This window comes from Coffea arabica, chromosome 6c (genome assembly GCF_036785885.1).
Source record: "Coffea arabica cultivar ET-39 chromosome 6c, Coffea Arabica ET-39 HiFi, whole genome shotgun sequence".
NCBI lineage: Eukaryota > Viridiplantae > Streptophyta > Magnoliopsida > Gentianales > Rubiaceae > Coffea > Coffea arabica.
The window spans coordinates 2,970,322-2,989,071 of record NC_092320.1 but is presented as its reverse complement, the minus strand read 5'-3'; the positions used below and the strand labels follow the sequence as shown (position 1 = coordinate 2,989,071).

Genomic DNA, 18,750 nt, shown 5'->3' with positions numbered 1-18,750 from the left:
CGCATGTTTTTCATTGGCTAAAGCTATTAGTAGTAAATTAGTAATAGAAGTCGGGACACTGGCGATTGTGAACTGCGAAGCCGTCTCCTCCTTCCCATCCCTTCCCATGGTCGAGTCCTCCTTGAATAAATTCTACCAAAAAAATTGAGAAAAAAAAAGAAGAAGAAACAAGAAGGGAAGAACAACGGCAAGGTTTTCTTTACCTATCCATTTCTTTTGGGCTGCCTTCCCGCTGCTTTTAAAATCCGTCCGAATCGATCCATAGATCAACGCATGAGCGCAGCTTTGCAGACCTGGTGCTTTTACTGGTAGTAATTTGTCTCTTTCTGAATTTTTTTGATCGCGGGAGAGAGCTGAGAATGGGTCGGAAAGCAGTTGCTTTGATTGTTAGTTCGTGGATAGTACCCATCTCCATCCTCGTTAATCACATTGTTCCTGAACCCTACATGGTTAAAACCAGTACTCTACTGTTATAAAATATTCTTATTTTACTACTTTCCTTGACGAACTCTATTGACTATTCAAGTACTGAGATGGAATGGTGATTGATTTGGTGTAGGATGAGATATTCCATGTCCCTCAAGCGCAAAAATACTGCAAAGCCAATTTTACCAGTTGGGATCCCATGATCACCACCCCTCCTGGCTTGTGAGTCTTGATTCTCTTCTTTTCTTCTAATTACTACTGGATTGTTTTAATGTGGTATATCTGATTTTATATTTATGGCTTGTTAGAAATTAGGTGTAGCATAGACTGAGTTTTGGTCTGATGTGGTTTGAGGAGTTAGCACAGTGATTTTTTTTTCTTTTTTTGTTTGCAGTGGTTGCATTTTGTTTTTGTTTTTCGAGACTTTCCGGGATTACTTGTTGGAAGCCTTAGAAGATTTTAGTTGTTGATAGATGTAAATCTTAGTTAAAGAACAAGGTACTGCTGGATGCAGTCACTGTCATACTCTTTGTCAGAATGCTATTGATATACTGTAGTGTTTTCTTGTGGTTCGAGAAACTCAAACAGCTACTGGCTGTTTTTCGTTCAAGCATTGTGGGTGTGATATATACATTTAAAACTTTTGCAGGTACTTTGTTTCACTTGCCCATGTTGCTTCTTTGTTTCCAGGAATTCACTTGGTGAATAATGCCTCGTCATTTTCTGATGCTTGCTCCGTTTCAGTTTTGCGCTTCACAAATGGCGTGTTAGCTGTGTTTTGCAGCATTTTAATCTACGATATAATCACCCATCTGAGGCCAGCTCTTACTGACAGAAAGGCTACCTTCCATGCGCTTGTTCTGACCCTCTATCCCCTCCACTGGTTCTTTACTTTCCTGTATTATACAGATGTTGCATCACTGACAGCAGTTCTTGCTGCTTATCTTTGTTGCTTGAAGAAGAATTATTGGATTAGTGCATTGGTAAGATTAGCTTTCTCTCTCTCTCTCTCACACACACACACATGCACATTCTTACACTCTCTCACACACAAACATATCCATGAGTTACTGGATTTATATATACAATTAGGGAAAAAAAGATTAATAATGAACTATTCGTATAAGAATTTTCAGGAAGTTAATTTAACAGGTATTGTATCTTGAAAAAGATTCCTTTCGCTCTTACAATGTTATGTTATCAGTCTTTTATTTTAGTTTTCACCAGTTTGTTTATTGCATAAAGATTCGAGCTTAGAATTGTGTGTCATATACTATCTTGAAAAAGATTAATTTCGCTTTTACAATGTTATGATATCAGTCTCTCTTTTTATTTGTCACCACTTTGTTTATTGCATAAAGATTCGAGCTTAAAATTGTATGTCATTATACTATCTTACATTTAAGGTTAGAGATACTGTCTCAAATATAGTGATGGGGTTAACAAAGTAGAAGCAGACAAGAAGTGATTAGGTTCCTAATATGCGACAGTTGCCTTCTCTCACAAGCATGCATAGGATGATGCAAAGTTATATTACTTGTGCTTAGGCTTGGATAAAACCAAGTTCATTTATAGTGCTAATTCCTTCATAAAGGGTGTTGTATTCAAATTCATTTTCTTTAAGTTGATTTGCCCTTCTTCTACTTTAAGTTCATTGACAAAAGCTCTAACCTTTATTGACCATCTATCTGTAGCTTGGTGCAGTTGCAGTATTAATGCGGCAAACCAATATCATATGGATTTTGTTCATTGTGTGCTCTGAGGTTATAAAACTGACACTTGCTCAGCAGAAAGATGATCTTCTTCCAGAAAAATCTAGTATGTCAGAAGTTAAAGTTGCTTCTTCTACCTCCCGTAACGGTGCAACCAGTGGCTCTAACTTGAGAAAGAGAAGATCTGGTCATGTTGATACTGTCAACCATTCAGTTGCGCCAACATCTGTCCATGCCATTCCTCATTCAGCAGGTTCTTTCTCATCCATGAACAAGTTTTATGATTCATCCTCCTGCTGGTCTTGGATACTGTATCTCTTTTACCATTTCAAAGCAGTGATCAAATTGTAAGGCTATCTGAAGATGAAACCTGAATGATACGACTAGTAGAATTAGAATCCAAATGGGGATTACCTATGCTGTCTCACGACCTTTGTTCATAGCAAAAGTGCTTAGTTAGGATTTTTCCTCTGTCCTGTGGGCTATATGTCCAATTTTCAACAGGTTTTCTGCTTTGCAATTTGTAGGGAAGTCTGTAAGATAGCAAGTGCTTATATACTTTTTGTTAGGTGTGTTTTTCTAACAGATGATTTGCTAACAGTGTTTCTCTTACAGGATTGTGCGAAGAGATGCAGAACATGCTTTCAAATATATGGCAGCTCAAGTGGGAGCTAGTCTTTTCCTTCAGCCCCTTCTTTCTAATTCTAGTGGCTTTCCTGGCATTTGTTTACTGGAATGGGAGTATTGTTCTAGGTACCTCCATCAGACTTTTGTCTTTTGCCCACATTTTCTTGTTATGAGAAATAGTATGGTTTTTCCTTTTTGTATATATTAAAACCAAATGTGAATGGAATGATAAGTCTGAATATTAAGAAACTAAAAGACTTGTGAGTCCAAATTGATTGTTTGTTTGAGACGGACTTTGCCACCGGTATATAAAAAGTCAGATTATGATAAGAATCTCAAACTCAACTCTCCTTGTGGCATTATTAAACTGTACATTGAGGGATTCACAACCCATAGAAACTTGAAACTATCAAGAATCAAGCAAAAAGAGGATCTAAAATTTACAACTTTTTTAGTTTTTGCCTTCAAAACAAGCATGAATACAACATAGTTCTGAATCCTCTTCCCTGCTGTGCAGGTGCAAAAGATGCTCATAAGGTGTCTCCACATTTTGCACAATTGCTTTATTTTAGCCTGGTGTCTGCCCTGTTTATGGCTCCTGTGCACTTTACATCAGGTCAATTTGTAGCTCTAGTCCAATCATTATGGAAGAAGAAGCCTTTTAGCTTTTTCCAGTTGGTTATTGCTTTAACCATCAGCTTCCTTTCAGTTCACTTCTTCAGGTTTGTCCATCCAACACTTGAAACTATTCTAACGAGATGTATAGAGAAAAAGCCCTTTTGGATGAATTTCCTCCATTCTTGCCTTTTCTTAGCCCTTTTGGTTAGAATTATTTTTCTCATCTCTTGCCAAATTACAGCATAGCACACCCATACCTTCTGGCGGATAATCGGCACTATCCCTTCTATCTCTGGCGGAAAGTCATTGCTTCTCATTGGATAATGAAGTACCTGCTAGTCCCGCTTTATGTTTACTCCTGGTTTTGCATCTTTAATACCTTGGGTTAGTAAACAATTGAAAGCATGTAAACAATTTATGTTTCCCTGGTGCAACTCTTAAATATAATTTTCTTCTATGTTGACAGTGAAAACTCAGAAGAAGATATGGGTGATCGCATATTTTCTGGCCTCAGCTGCAACACTAATTCCCGCTCCACTGATAGAGTTTAGATACTATACAATTCCATTCTTTTTCTTAGTCCTGCACTCTGACGTCGATGATACAATAAGTTGGCTTCTGATGGGGTTGCTTTATGTCGCAATCAATCTCTTTACAATGTCGATGTTCTTGTGGCGGCCATTCTATTGGAACCACGAGCCTGGGTTACAACGGTTTATATGGTAGGCAGTGAAGAATTGTTTAAAAGCTTTGGGGTGTTCGGGGGTTGATGCCTGACAGAGGATCTTGCCTCCGACAGCCGTTGGCGTTGGGAGGGATATGTAAACATGAATTTTGATCAGGTTCCGTTAAAGGGAACTTGTATGTTAAGTTCAATCTGAGAGAGAGAGATAAAAATTGAAATTATCAGATGTTGGGTTTGTTAGGAAATGTCATTCTTATTTCTTTGAGACTGCGGTTGTACGTGGAAAATCAGAGGATTTGCTGCCAAGAAATGTCATTCTTTTCTATGTACTTAATATAATAGAAGCGGGACTGTCACGGCTCATTTGCTAACCACGTGAGTCGGCGAAAATTTTCTTTCCTCAAAAAAATAAAATTAGTGAGATCCTGACAATGCGTTTAAAACGACGTCGTTAAGAGCGTGCCACCACAAATTTAGTATTCCTTCCTGGGACAAAAAAAAAAGGGGGGCGGGGGGGTGGTGGGGGAGCCAGAGCTAGCGCTAGACGAGAGCTGCGGCAGGCAGTCAGCAGTAAGTAGGAGCAGTAAAATGGCAAATCAAAATCAGCAGAGGTCTCTTCATCTTCCTCATCTTGCTGGTCCTCGTGGACTAGGCTCAGGCTGGTCCAAGAGAGAGTTGATCTTCCTAGCAGCCGTAGTCATTGTAACCATCCTCATCTTCTCCCATTCCTCACCCAAATATTCTTCTACCATCGTTGGTAATCACACCGATAAATCTTCTAATTCAGCTCCACCGTCTTCAGCATCTCGACATTCGGATTGGATTCCCTTCACCCCTTTAACCAATGCCCATCATAAAGCCGCACGTAAGTAGTATGTCCGTCTGTCTAATTTAATTCTCCGATAACTCGGAGACATTTATGCTTATACCATGATTGATCCAATAATTAAATGTTGAATGCAGTTTGCTTGGATGGAAGTGTACCGGGATATCATATGGAGAAGGGTTTTGGATCTGGTTCCCACGATTGGGTTCTTCATATCGAGGTTATTCTCAGTTCTACTTCTCTTTAATTCTCTGTCGTTGATTGCTATTAACATTTGTTTCAACCCATTTTCTTTATTATTTTTTTTTATGGGTCGTGTTGCAGAGTATGTAAATCTCAAATTTTATTTTGTTTTGCATGGGATTTGGTGTTCAAAATTAGGGTTCTTTTAGCACGACTTTTCTTCCATTCAAGTTTTTTTGTCACTTTGAAGTTCAGATTCCAGTCTCTGGCAAATTACCGCTTTCTTGGAGCATTCCTTCTTGCTACTGAAGGGGCTATCTGCATTCTGCAATGGGGTCAAACTAGCATTCTTGACTGTAACTTGGCCATCGGAAGAATAGTGTTTTAATTAAATTATGCTGGATTTAGCTTGAACATTCTTGGGGAGTGGTGTTCTTTCTGTATTTGCGAATTGTGTATCTTTAGCTTTTATTGCCTATAGGCCGACCTGGCTATCTCTCTTTATCTTGTTTTGATACCTCGTCCAGGGTGGAGGTTGGTGCAATACCATAGCTTCATGTTCATCTCGTAAGAAGACAGCGCTAGGTTCTTCAAAGTACATGGATGCTCCAGTTCAGTTTTCTGGGATCTTGAGCCATGACCCTTTACAGAATCCTGGTAATCATCACCTGTTGCTTCCTCTTCTTCTTGGAGACTTGTTAACTTTGGGAATGACTTTTCTATGACATTTTGACTCTGATATTATGACATTGTTCATGTTAAATTTCTGAGCTCATGCAAATAGACAGGCGTTGAGTCTTTTATGTGTAATTAGTAAAGCCTAAAAAGAACCAAACTGCTTTGTTGGGTCAATGAGAGTTTCTTTTAATTCCTTTTGGGTTTTTTCAGGATGTTAGGTAGGTGGGGGTGGGGGTTGGGGGCCGACATATTCTTTATCTAATATGACGAGAGGGAGGGGAAGATCAAGAGAGGAGAGAAAAGTGCATATGGATTATATAAAACAATTGTAAAAGATGATCCTTTACCTTCTTTCTCAGTTTTTGGTCTACTTTTTTCATGCAGATTATATAAAACAATTGTATAATGCAACAACTTTGTCATTTGAATTTATTACCTCCTCTGAGCCCTCCATTTTCGGAGAGTAGTAAAAAGTGGCCGGCAAGAAGTTGTAATTTCTCAACCTTTGTTCAAAAGCACTTTCTTGCATCAGTAACATTAAGGCCAATTTTATTAACACTTTCCTGTCACTTTTCACCAATCATGTAGCTGGAGGGCTGTTTTACCGGTTTGTGTGGAGAGGACATCTCAAGAGAGATGAGATAGAACAAAAATGAAAGAATAGGCCTTGTCCATGCTTTGCCAAGGTTACAAAAGTTACTTGTTATTTTAAATGGTTTCTTAAAAAACTGTGTGCTTTTGTTCCTTTGTTGTGTTCATTCTTAAAAACCTCATGCTTTTGTTCCTTTTTCTTCTTTTATTTTATTTATACTCCTATGAGCTTGAAATTCTCTTCGTAGTTGGTGCTTTCCTTGAATTTCCCTTTTCTTGTACTTGGCTACATATGTCATAAAGGATTAACCATGTCAGGTGTTTTCTGGGTTTCATGGAATTTTCAGATTTCTACAATTGGAATAAAGTCAAGATCCGGTATTGTGATGGTGCATCCTTTTCTGGGCACCCTGATGCTGAGTCTAAAGTAAGTTGTCCAACTTGTTTTGTATGCTTGGAAACCATAAAAAGATTGTGCATACTTCTCTTACCCACTTGGAGATGAAGAAAGAATGGTAGGAGAAAGGCTTCAGTGTGTTGTGTGTTAATCTCTATTGCAGAATGGACCAGAACTCTTCTTCAGAGGTCAGCTTATCTGGGAGGCAGTTATGGATCAACTGTTGTCACTAGGACTTTCAAATGCAAGACAGGTATTCTTATTTTTGTATTTATGCAATTTTATATTTATTGCTCAGTCCACAGCTTTTATTTAGCTGACTGAAAATCAGTTCTGAACATCCTTCTTTAATTATAAAGCTGGTGGTGTAGTAATAAAACAGATTATAACAGGAATGTGTCATCAGATACTTATTATCGAAATTGACAGGCTCTTCTTTCTGGGTGTTCAGCTGGTGGCTTGGCAACCCTCCTACACTGTGACAATTTCCAAGGGATTTTGCCAAAGGGTGCTACTGTCAAGTGTCTTGCTGATGCAGGTTTTTTTCTCAATGAGTATGTTTCAATAGATGATATCACGCCTCGAATGATTTTATATGTAATTTCATTGAACATTCTTTCCTTGTTAAAGTACATTTTGTTCGAGTGGAAGTTTCTATCTTTAGTGAAGCCATTCGTAGAATTATTTTGGGAGTGTAATGAACTAAAAACTGCCCATTTTGGTTGAATAACCTGAATGATTTTCTTAGAGAAAAGAGATGAAGTTTTTGCTAGCTGTAATATCAACTACAAATTACAGGATGAAATGCATCAGAACAGAGATTAACCTATCTGGGAGAAATTCCTTTAGATTTTATTTCCAAGCGATGCAAATGCCTTTACGTGGTTAGTGATCAGAAATTCCATGTTAACAAAAAGAAGAATTTGGGAACAAATTAAGAATTTCATATTCCATGTTAAACAACAAAAAGAGGAGCTATCTCTGACACAGTTAGATCTTTCTCAATCTTAGGCAACGTCTCAAGCATCCTACTTATTCTGTTGAAAACCAGCTCATAACCTTGTCTAAAATATTAGAGCCTGAAGAATAAAAATGAACCATTTGATGCTCAGTCTAACATAAAAGAAGGAAGAAGATGGAAAAGCGACAATTTTGCTGCAAGAGAACTCTTTTCTGATGCTCTAGTGAAATTTTGGTTGTACTCATTCATCCTAAGAACATTTATAGTTAGCCTGACCTTCTTGTTACATATACTAGGCATGAAACAAGAGTTTGTGAAGCCTAACTTCATTTGAGCATTTCTTAATATATCTAATAAAATGTGACTTTTGTATGTCTTCTGTTCCAGAAAGGATGTTGCTGGAAATCACACTATTGAAAGCTTCTACCGTGATGTTGTTAATCTCCAGGTATGATCCAGTTTTATACGTCAAGATCATGAGTCATGTTTTGCTAATATATTATGGAAGGACATATTTTAGCAGTTTTTCTACACATTAATTGAATGATCAACTTGTTTTTCACATTTGCGGTGCTTTTGTACGATTATATTGGTTTATTACTTTCATAGACTTAGCTATTGGCCTTGTTGTTGGTTGGCATTCTCTAAGTTTCAGTTGGATATGTGTATATTGTAATGCTTTGCTTGCGATGGATCCAGGGCATAGCAAAAAGTTTGAACAAGGATTGTCTTTCAAAAATGGAGCCTCATAAGGTGTGTTGTAAAATGAACATGTTTAATTCCTTCCGAATGGTTGACGCTGATGGTTTTACTGCCTTATGAAATGTTATCTTGATTAACATGTTTTTACTGTCTGCTTCACAATCCAGTGCTTTTTCCCTCAAGAATTTATAGAAAATATAAAGACTCCATTGTTTCTTGTCCATCCAGCTTATGACTTTTGGCAGGTACTTCAACTTTAGGTAGTATTTCAAGTTTGGATTTGTATTTAGACAAGCATTCAGTTAGCAGTAACATTCTCCTCTTCCAGATACGAAATATATTGGCACCTGATGAATCAGATTCTCAAAGGACCTGGCTCAGCTGCAAGTTGAACATTTTCAACTGCAATCCCAGCCAGCTTGAAGTACTACGAGGTGACCAATTATGTGTCTATCATTGCGAGATCAGAATGATTTTTTACTAGGTTTATTATTGCATTTGAGTCACACTGAATCTAATGTAGGGGCTGAAGTAGAATATTTGTTGTAAATCAATATGCAGAGTTTCTGGGGGAGTGGGCCTGCTCGTATTGGGCCTATGCCATTATTGAAACTAAAACTGCTAGAAATTATAAATCAGCTACATACCAAAGAGAGTATGATGTAAATGATTACCTCTTCTTTTCTTTGTGCTAATTAATTTGTCTATGATGCACAGGCTTCCGAAATTCATTGCTCAAGACGCTCGGCAAATTTCAGCAAAATAAGGAAGGAGGCATGTTTATAAATTCTTGCTTTATCCATTGCCAGACCTGGATGGCAGAGACATGGCACTCGCCTACTTCTCCTAGAATTAACAATAGAGTGAGTCCTATTATTCTCTTGACAGTCTAGTCATTGTTACCAAGTATGACTTGAAGATAGTTCTTGTGGGAAAGCATGCATTAGATGGTTTCTTTTTCTTTTTTGTCCAAAAGAGAGAGATTAAATACAACTAGAATTATTGGGGAAAGAAAAGAAAATTTGTAAGTCAGAGTAGGGAGTTGATGAGTGCATGGTGTTCAAGCCTTGTAAATGCATTTATTTCCACCTATATGGAAGCATGGGACTACCATAAGGGATGACTTTTGGCTCAGTCATATGGTGACAGGATGTTACTAGCAATAAACAAAATCTTCAACTTGATGTTGTTCAGTTCGTGACAGGAATTCATTACTGAGCCCATCAGCATCTTGTCGAATGAATTGTGATTCTAGTTTAATCTTCTCCTTTGCAATAGTCAATGTGGCACTTGAATTCCAATGTGATCTGCTAAAACTTGAAATTGCATTGACATGTACTAAATTAGCTACAACAACATGGAACTCGGTATGATACTAATTGACCTTTGTCAGACTAATTTCCAATTCCTCTTTTATGCTTCTGGGGTTGGGTAGATGGGCAATTGGGCTATACACTACCTGTAGAAAGTCCTATGCATGTAATGCATGTACTGTAGCATCAATGCCTGCAATGCACATATCCCAAGTTGCCGCCACGTGATAAGAATCATTGTATCACTTCATGTCACTGAAATTTAAGTGTCTGTGTGGAGGCTGCATCTTGTGTCTTTGATTTGATGCATGTTTAAATGCAATATTACATTCTTTTGCGCAAAGTGCACCAATGGTCACTGAACTTTCCTAAATGTCTTATTTTGGTCATGAATTTTCCTAAATGTCCAAATCTTTCTGTTGAATCTTTCAACAGAGGGTCTGCCATCTGAATTGGTTTCCTACTTCAAAGACACTACTAATATTGTCTAGTGACTTCACCGATATGCCCATTTATGTATAGAAATGAAACACATTGCTGAGAAATGGTATTTGGGTAAGGCAAAGAAATTTTTTGAAAAAAAAAGCCCTAAAATATGTAAAAAATTTAGATGTAGGGCCTTAAATTAGCTGAGTTAGCTGGACAAAATTGGTAGAACGTGGGTGACGCGTGCGATAATTGGTTGAGACAAAAAAAAATAAAATAACAAGGTTGAGGGACAAAAAGAAGGCATTTGTGAAAGTTCAATGGACAATGATGTACTTTGTGATGTTATTTTGCATTAATATCAACAAGTTGTGGTGTTGATTTGAACTTTTGTTCTTTGACTTGTTGCTGCTGGATGGATGGTTACATATTTCCAATTTGGTGGTGATGCAGACAATTGCGGAGTGTGTCGGTGATTGGTACTTCAACCGCAAGGAAGCAAAGGAAGTCGACCGCCCATTTCCGTGCAATCCTACTTGCTATAACATGGATTTTACTCGGGGTTTGTAGCCTGATGAACGTGCGGAATCCCTGGTAGTTTAATCTCATCGTTGAGAAGCTGCTCTTAACTTCTTCAGCTGATCTTAATCACATTAATTGTGCTGTTGATGATTGATGGTCCGGTGAGGTCCCATGGGGGAGACTTGATGATGTCCTGTGCGGCATGTTTGAGTCATCTTTTCACCCGATAAAAGATCAGCCGAGGTGGTGAAATTGTTTTCATTGCAATATAGGTGCCTGAGTAGGCAGAAACGGAGCCTTGCTCTTCTGGTGGTTAATTGCTGGAGTGTTATCTAGTTACTGTACTGTAAAGATAAAGAAGTTAAATCACTAATTTAAACTGTGTATTTGACTAATCTGCAATCGGGTCATTTATCATTTATCTCAGGTCAGAGAGGTTTGTTCATTCATTCATTGTAGGAAAAAAAAAAAATAGGATTAGACGTCCGTTCTGTTTCGCTTCGGGTCAACTCTTACGCAAGTGAGATGCTAAAAATTCCATTTGTAAAATACGCAAATCAACAACCTACTTCCCCCCCGCCTGACTTCCCAAAACAAAAGATCAATTTTTGTTGCCCCTTTGCTGTATGGAACGAAAGGCGGCAAATTGATAAATAGCAGTAGTGTCTTCCTCTAGACTGTGGAGGTGTAAAATGTTTAGTTTCTGACGGTGGGGAAGTTTTAGCAGAAAATCTTTTCTTTCCTGCTGAATGATCGATCAGCTGTTGGTTTCTCATTCCCGCTGCTTTATCATTTTGGACCTTATTTTTTTAGTTGAAATCGACTCTTACTTCCATCGAACCTTTTTCCCACACTCTCCCTCTATATTATTATTCCATGCGGAAAAATCAACTACTTGAAATGGGAAGATCCAGATTGGTAATGATACCCGTTCAGAAGGAGAATTAAAAGCAAAAAAGAAAGTCCGTTCCGTCCACAAGCAGCATCTGGTAATCAATCAATCAGTCCGTCGTAGTAATTAAAGCTGATGAAAGTGAAGATGCCCATCTTTGATCGTTCATGTCAAAGACAGATTTGATTCTTCCATCTTTGATCATTCATTTAACAGATCCTACTCTGCTGCTGTGGTAATATCTTTCTGCACCAGGTCTTTACTCCTCATCTACCACGACAACATGCTGACTGATTCAACTCTGGGCTTTTAATTTTTTTTTTTTTTTAATTAAAAGAATTGAATCCCATCAGAATCTAGAAATCATCAAGTCAGCGGAAGCCACCACACCACTTATGGACAAGGCAAAAACCATTTTTAGAAGAAGGGGCCTCTGCTACGACATTTCAGACTTTCACTTGTGTTCTGGATGTAAACCCAGACTTTCACTTGTGTTTACAAGTAATGAGTAGGCTTTCTTGACTCCTCCCCCAATTTTTCTGGTTGAATTTTGCAGGAAAATTATGAGTTCAAACTTCCCTTTTTCTGTCCTGAATTTGGTTCCTTTAGAAGAAAATAAAATGAAATATAAGCATCACCAACCAATCGCTTTTACCACTTGACAACTAACTTCTGCTACTGGTTCCGACATTTGATATATAGAAGAAGAAGATAGATAGATAGATAGATAGATAGATAGAGAATGGTACTGTATCTTCCAACTCCAACTAAACCCTTTCCACATTAATTGGTCAGTTTAACAGGTCACGAGATGACAGAGAAGTCGTAAACATACCAAAACCACAAACCAAAAAAACTAAAGTGGCAAGTAAACCAAACTGTCCCAAACAAAAAAACAGAGAGAGAGGATTTTTTTTTAGTTGTTTGTTCGTCTTCGTGACATATGGTGTGTTCTTGAACCCTTGATGTCAACTGTCATCTTTCTGCGGTTGGTTTCTGACTTTGACTTCCCCAAAATCATGTACTGCTAACATGTTCCTTCTTTACTTTTCATTTTTAATGGGCAAACTGTTTCCTTTTCATTAATTAGAAACCTACCCAACAAATCAAAAATCTTTTACGTTATCCTCTAACCAATCCTCGAATCAAACCCACAACCCCCCATGTGCAAATATTTATAGTAGTATTGCTCTCTGTCTGCCAGTGGCGGTCAACCCTTCCTCTTCCTTTGCATATATGTATGCTTTGGTTATGGTTCGATTCTTTCTGGCCACGCAGTTGAATATTTTTAACTAATGTCACAGGTAATTTGTCTTAGTTTTTGATGTGGAAGAGAAAATTGTTCTGCTTCTCTGAAGAAATTCGTGCAGAAAAGTCACGGCTTCTGACCTTTTCTACTGCGCAGAAAAAGTCTGTGTTACTCACTATTAGCCCTTGAGTTTGACCGCTGGAAAATAGAAGAATTAGTCCAAACGGATCTCCTCTCCGGCTCGGCTGTGTTCTCCGGCTTTCAACGCAAATATGAATTACAATTCCCATTGCATTGACAATGATAATCATAACAAAAGTCATGATAAGAACGCGTGAATGGCTAATGCCAAATGATGAGATTAATTGACTATCACCATCCTCCCCTGACAACTGCATCCGACTCAGGATGCATTAACACATTATTAGTAATTACTAATTAATTAAAATATCGACAGCAGCATTTCTAGGCTTCCCCATGCGGCTGGTTGCCTGCACAACATAAAACGTATCGAAATGGTTCTTGACACACAGATTAACCGAGTCATACAAATATCCCGAGATGGCTTTGGCTTGAAAGATAGGATAGCCAAAACCAAGAACAACCAAAGTGGAATGGCACCCAAAATTTACCAACGCTTTTTTCTTTACTCAATTCATTTTCCACTGGATTCATTGAACACGAGATAAAAGTGATAGTAGCCGCTACATCCAGATGCTTGATCGTGGCCAGGAATAGCAATTTGAAGCAAGGAGGATGCTGTAAAGGATTCAAATTTGATGGGGTAACCAAAAAATGAACGAATATATTACTCTCTACATGGATGCTTATACCAGGCACTTCTCCAGAAAATGCAAACCTCAAGGCTATTCATTACAAAATTTCACAATCGTCCTATCACATTTTAACAGGGGGAGAGGTGTTGATCCTCCTATACATTGCCCCCCCTCTCTTCCCCCAAGTAGATACATTTGGTCTGCGAGCCTAGCCGTATATTATGAACACTAAGGAAAATGTGGATAAAAGAATATATATAGCTTCTGTACTTTCTATACGTGTTTCTAATTACACGGATGAACGCCAAATCCTTCCTTCGAAGGATATTATAATAACGGAGACATCATCGTGGTACCTTCTTCGATCCCCTTGTGGTATATCAAGCAATTCATGAAAGTCCATGCCTGCAGTATAACAAGATAATTGAGATTATCAGAAATTTTTTTTTTTTTTTTTGGCTTTTTTGGGATGCTACATAATGCCATAAAGATGTCTTTGTGAACAAGGATTTACCAGCTTTCTTAGCAGCTCGAAATAACACTTCTTCAACGAGATGTTGTGCAGGATCCCCCTCAGGAAATGAAGACATGAAATTCTCAACTTCAGTGACAGCTTCTTGGTTGGTTAAGTACTGGTAGAGGCCATCTGAAGAAAGGATCAGAAATCTGTCTCTTGGGCAGAGTCTATGGTGAAAAAGAGACGGTGAACAGGTGACGTAGGGCGAAGTTCCAACATAGTGGATTCTGAACATTTGCAAAAGTGCATCATTCCACTTGGGCTGCAGAGTGACAGAACAAAAAACGGATTCTCCGTGTTAATTTGAAGTTTTTTCTCAAATTCGTGTTCGAGTTGAAAATTCCACTGGCATTGGAAGTTGTAAAGTATAAAAAGAAACACTGTAACAAAAAAAAGAAAAAAAAAAATGAACCACACATCAGATTGCTAGAGCGAACAAGACCGAATTGTTCACCATCTAGATCTTTTACTCACTTAACTGCAGAACTATGCAATTAGAAACTGCTCCTCATCTTTTGCAGATTTCAAGCTTGTATAAATTATAGTATTCAACACAGCCTTTGCAGGTCACAGAGAATTAGTACTAAATTGCAGTATGCGTTAATATGGGTGCATTAAGACTTAAGAACACTGGGAGACAAGCGTATAATTTGTAACCAGAAGTACCTGCTTGAGAAAGCCAGCTCCAAAAGCCCGAGTAACCTTCAAGGAACCCTTCACTCTATCATTCACGATCGCCAAACCATCATCTGGATGCTCACTTCTAATTCTCTGAGATTCCTGAAAATTCGCATGCTAGCAAAATTCAGTACATGTTCGAAACAATTGACTAAAAGGAGAATCATTTGTACCCTCTCTACGAAGCATGAACAGAATTTTCACCTCTTTTACAGAGGTAGCATGATCCACGGTGAGTTGGCGAGAAGTCAAATGATGCAGACTGCCGAATTCATCGCCATCAAATGCTTCAAGATCATTCTGATTTTCCTCCCTTATCCTTTCCAAATCCTTCCGTACCTTCCCAAACCATGGATCAGGTTCGCCATTTTGTGCTAAAACTGCTCGGCTGTCCCCGACATTCATCAAGTAAACATCATCACCCTTCATCAGCATCGCCAAAACGCAAGATCCCATCAGAGCCAACTCAGGATTCTCCACCAACATCATGTCTGCTATCTCCAAATAGGACGCCTCGGTCTTCCTCAGAGCCTCCGACAATGCTTTCAACACATCCATATGATTAATACCCGCCACACCATCTGGTCCCAAATTATTAAACATCTTCAAGTCACCACCCGTATCAATAAATCCATTAACCTCCATTCCTTCTGATGGAACAAATTCCCGATAGACCCCTTCTTCCCGGCCAAATGACTCTGACTTGTCATTCCATAACAATCCCTTGAGCTCCTTACAAACATTGGAGTAGAGATTGTTCAACAGAAAGTCGGTGGCATCGGGGCCGTTGAATCCATCATAAATCCCAACAAAAACCCAACCCCGTTCATCGGAAATCACAATATGGACCCTATCCTCGCCAGCCTTCCCCTGAGCCCATTGCACGTTTTGGCTCCCAAAAGATTCATTTCCATCATCAAAATTGTGATCATCAGCTAAACTCAAACGACAGCTCAGATTATTGTTACTAGTACTGCTATTACTACCGCTAACCGTGCCATTCTCGTTATTTTTCTCAACCCAGCTCAATTCTGCAGAACTCCAAAAAGATTTGGACATGACTTTCTTGAAATTTCTAATTAAAGCCCATTTCTTGGGTTTAGGCCTGTACCTCTGAAACTGATCCTCCTGATTCTCCAGGGGCCCAGAAATGAAGCTCCGCTCAATGGGGCCGGACAAGAAACCCCTTTCGATGGGGCCGGAGCCGGGGCAGGCGACCCGGGGAATGGGGCCGGACCTGACCGAGGAAATTGATTTCCGGGGAATGGGCTGGAGGGGAATGGAGGCAAACAAATTAGAGCTCTCGAAAGCAGCAGCCTTGTCGAGGGAAGCGTTGTAGGGGCCGAGGTCGATGAGGGAGGTGGAGAGAGGCGTGGAGGTGTTGGCGGAGATGGAGGCCCCGGAGATGGTTCTGAAGGCGGCGCCGAGGCTGGTGGTAGTAGAGGAGTCGGAGGAGGAGGAAAGGATGGTCTTGGAAGAGGAGTCGGGCCTGATGTAGCAGAAGGAATGGCCGAGGCCTTCGTCCAGTGGGTCGGAAAGGTAGACGGCGATGTCATGATGGCGGCGGGATATCTCTCCAGCATCTCCGGCGAAGCAGCGGTTTAGTTTAGCTATGCCGTTTCCCATCGTGATTGACTAGTATGTCTGTTGAGAAGAACCCAAACGCGTCGGAGCCGAGGACCCTTTCACACCATGCAGCCAGCGGCGAGAGCTGATTGAGCTTAGGAAGTAGGGGAGTAGACAAAATCGCTGCTTACTAAAATTACTTGCTTTGCTTCTTCTTCTTCTTTCTTTCTTTCGCCTAGTTTTATGAATTTGAAAGAGAAAAGCAGAGAGCTGGAGGTGAATTTGAGCCTTTGAGAGAGAGACGACTTTTCGTTTCAAATGACAGAGAAGGACAAAATTAAAGCGTTGGGGATTGGGACGTAGTGAAAGGGGTGGTGGAGAGTTGACTTTGGGAGCTAAAAAATGATGATGACAACAATATATAGGAGTCGTAATATAATAATAGGCCGTATTGCTAAGGAAGGAGGAGTAGTAGTACTTTGGCGACAAGCATATTTGTTTATTCAGATGCTGCAATTGGTGGGCTGCTCAATGGCTTCTGAACAGCAGGAGTTGACTCTGAGTTTATAAATTCATAGCAGGAGGTGGAGGTGGTGGTGGTGGCGGCGGCGGTACCGCTTTTCAATTGTAGTGGTGGTGGGAGGAGAATAAATACCACTCCTCCTGCCACCGAACATTTCTTAATCAAAAAATAAAAAATTCAGCAGTCCTAATGAAAAAGATTTTCAATTCGGGTGGCTACAGCAAGGATTTGCAATTTTCTTGATTGGATTGGATTGGATTGGGGAGTACTTTGTATTTTTTTGGGAATTGAAGCAGAAAAGTAAGCGCTTGTTTTCTTTTGACCCGAACACCCCTGCATCGATAAGAAAAAAAAAAAACGCCTGCTTCCCTGCTACAATGTCAATAACAAGCCGTGTGGGGTTGAATAATCAAATACTAATATTATACTGTCTGTAATATATAGATTATAGTGGTGGTGCTGCTGTGCTGACTACTCAAATATACTAGTAATATACTGCTGCTTGCATTTAAAATTAAAACAAATATAAGTAATTAAATGTTTCCCTCCGTTGAGAAAGTTGGAAAACTGGCAAGCTATTCAAAGTCAAAGGGCTACAATTCGCTCTGGCCCTCCCAACTCCCCACAAAATCCCCTGACCACGAGATACATTAGATGGGATAGATGAGAGAGTTGAAGAGGCAAGATCCCACGTCCAAACTGCAGTCGAATCATTCGATGCCACATCAGCCTCTTGACTTTGTCATCTGGAATCCTGGTATTACGCGTGGCCGTTTTAAACCTGACATCTGTTAAAGTTTAAAAAAATATCTAAGAAAACGCACATACGAAGGAATAATAAACACGTAACAGATCATCAATCACACGAGAGTGCCCCGCATTTGTGTGACTGCGAGTGAGCCTGAGAATTTGACTTAACATCTTGACGTGTTTGCATTGTTTTATCTTTTTTTTAAAGCTGTTTGCGAGTCTTCTTTTTAAGTCTTCTCTTCTCCACAAATATGAATTAATTTCCTAAAGTGTTTCTATTGTAATAGTGCAGCACGACGAAAGGGGCACTGTAATTGTGTGTATAATCATATTATAATTATATCTTTTGCGAAGGTCGTTGAGTTTTTTGCATTTTTTTTTTCTTTTTCTTTTGGAGCTAATAAATTCATTTCTATTGTCAATGCCTGCCTCGCCTAATTGCCGTGAAAACCCCAAACACTTCCTTTGGAATTGTCGTGCTGGTCCCTCGTATCCAAACACACGCAGATTCCGACATGAAAATTAGGGGACCCTCTGTGAAGAACAATTATCCATGACTGTTTCTGCGGATTATATCTATTATGATATTAATATTATGTGAGAGTATAGTTATGTAACACTCCCTCCGTTCATTATTAGATGTCCTAATCCATTGTTTCTTTTTATCTATCATTTTATGATATCAATAAAGCATTTATGAACTTTTTTCCAAATTTACCCTTGCTTATCCTTTCAACTTTCTTGAATTGGAACTCTAAATAATTAAATGCAGTATTTGAATCTAAATCATCCATAAAATTAAAATAGTAGGGGAAAATAGTCCATTCATATTATATTATTACGGGAGAGTAGGATTACATAATTATAAGAGTATAAATTTGTATTTTTTATAAGGATAAATTAATCTAAAATTTTATCATTCTATCTGTTAGTCATCTCGGGATGACTAATCCCATCTCCCCCATGAGATTATTTTATCCCATGAATAGGGAATTAATTTGGTCAAATAGGATGTGCCATTTCATATATAAAATATAATCAAACATGGGATGACACAGGATGATTAATCTAATTCTAAATTATTTCATGAACCAAACCAACCCTTAGTTCATATACCGATGTGTATACTGCT

At 38.9% G+C, this 18,750-nt stretch overlaps 3 protein-coding genes across 4 annotated transcripts; 2 read left to right on the top strand and 1 right to left on the bottom strand.

Annotated features, from left to right (window-relative positions):
• LOC140008245 (dol-P-Glc:Glc(2)Man(9)GlcNAc(2)-PP-Dol alpha-1,2-glucosyltransferase-like) lies at positions 1 to 4,333 on the top strand. Its single transcript, XM_072052016.1, has 8 exons — positions 1 to 449; positions 560 to 648; positions 1,076 to 1,409; positions 2,121 to 2,391; positions 2,754 to 2,891; positions 3,283 to 3,487; positions 3,625 to 3,767; positions 3,850 to 4,333. The coding sequence occupies exons 1-8, from the start codon at positions 360 to 362 to the stop codon at positions 4,107 to 4,109; spliced, it is 1,530 nt and encodes a 509-aa protein (XP_071908117.1). The 5' UTR covers positions 1 to 359; the 3' UTR covers positions 4,110 to 4,333.
• A 143-nt stretch (positions 4,334 to 4,476) lies between these two features.
• Positions 4,477 to 11,112, top strand: LOC140008246 (pectin acetylesterase 5-like). Of its 2 annotated transcripts, XM_072052018.1 has the most exons (13): positions 4,636 to 4,770; positions 4,856 to 4,933; positions 5,032 to 5,114; positions 5,605 to 5,734; positions 6,694 to 6,773; positions 6,907 to 6,996; positions 7,173 to 7,297; positions 8,092 to 8,152; positions 8,404 to 8,457; positions 8,574 to 8,651; positions 8,735 to 8,840; positions 9,124 to 9,269; positions 10,599 to 11,112. In XM_072052018.1, the coding sequence occupies exons 3-13, from the start codon at positions 5,064 to 5,066 to the stop codon at positions 10,713 to 10,715; spliced, it is 1,038 nt and encodes a 345-aa protein (XP_071908119.1). In that variant the 5' UTR covers positions 4,636 to 4,770; positions 4,856 to 4,933; positions 5,032 to 5,063; the 3' UTR covers positions 10,716 to 11,112. The 2 variants fall into 2 exon arrangements, with proteins under 2 accessions (XP_071908118.1, XP_071908119.1); XM_072052017.1 differs by having other exon boundaries at positions 4,477 to 4,933.
• A 2,471-nt stretch (positions 11,113 to 13,583) lies between these two features.
• On the bottom strand, positions 13,584 to 16,538 carry LOC140008244 (probable protein phosphatase 2C 4). The gene is made up of 4 exons (XM_072052015.1): positions 14,984 to 16,538; positions 14,768 to 14,881; positions 14,099 to 14,363; positions 13,584 to 13,989 (listed from the first exon to the last, which is right to left on the bottom strand). The coding sequence occupies exons 1-4, from the start codon at positions 16,403 to 16,405 to the stop codon at positions 13,874 to 13,876; spliced, it is 1,917 nt and encodes a 638-aa protein (XP_071908116.1). The 5' UTR covers positions 16,406 to 16,538; the 3' UTR covers positions 13,584 to 13,873.
• Between the last annotated feature and the right edge of the window lie 2,212 nt (positions 16,539 to 18,750).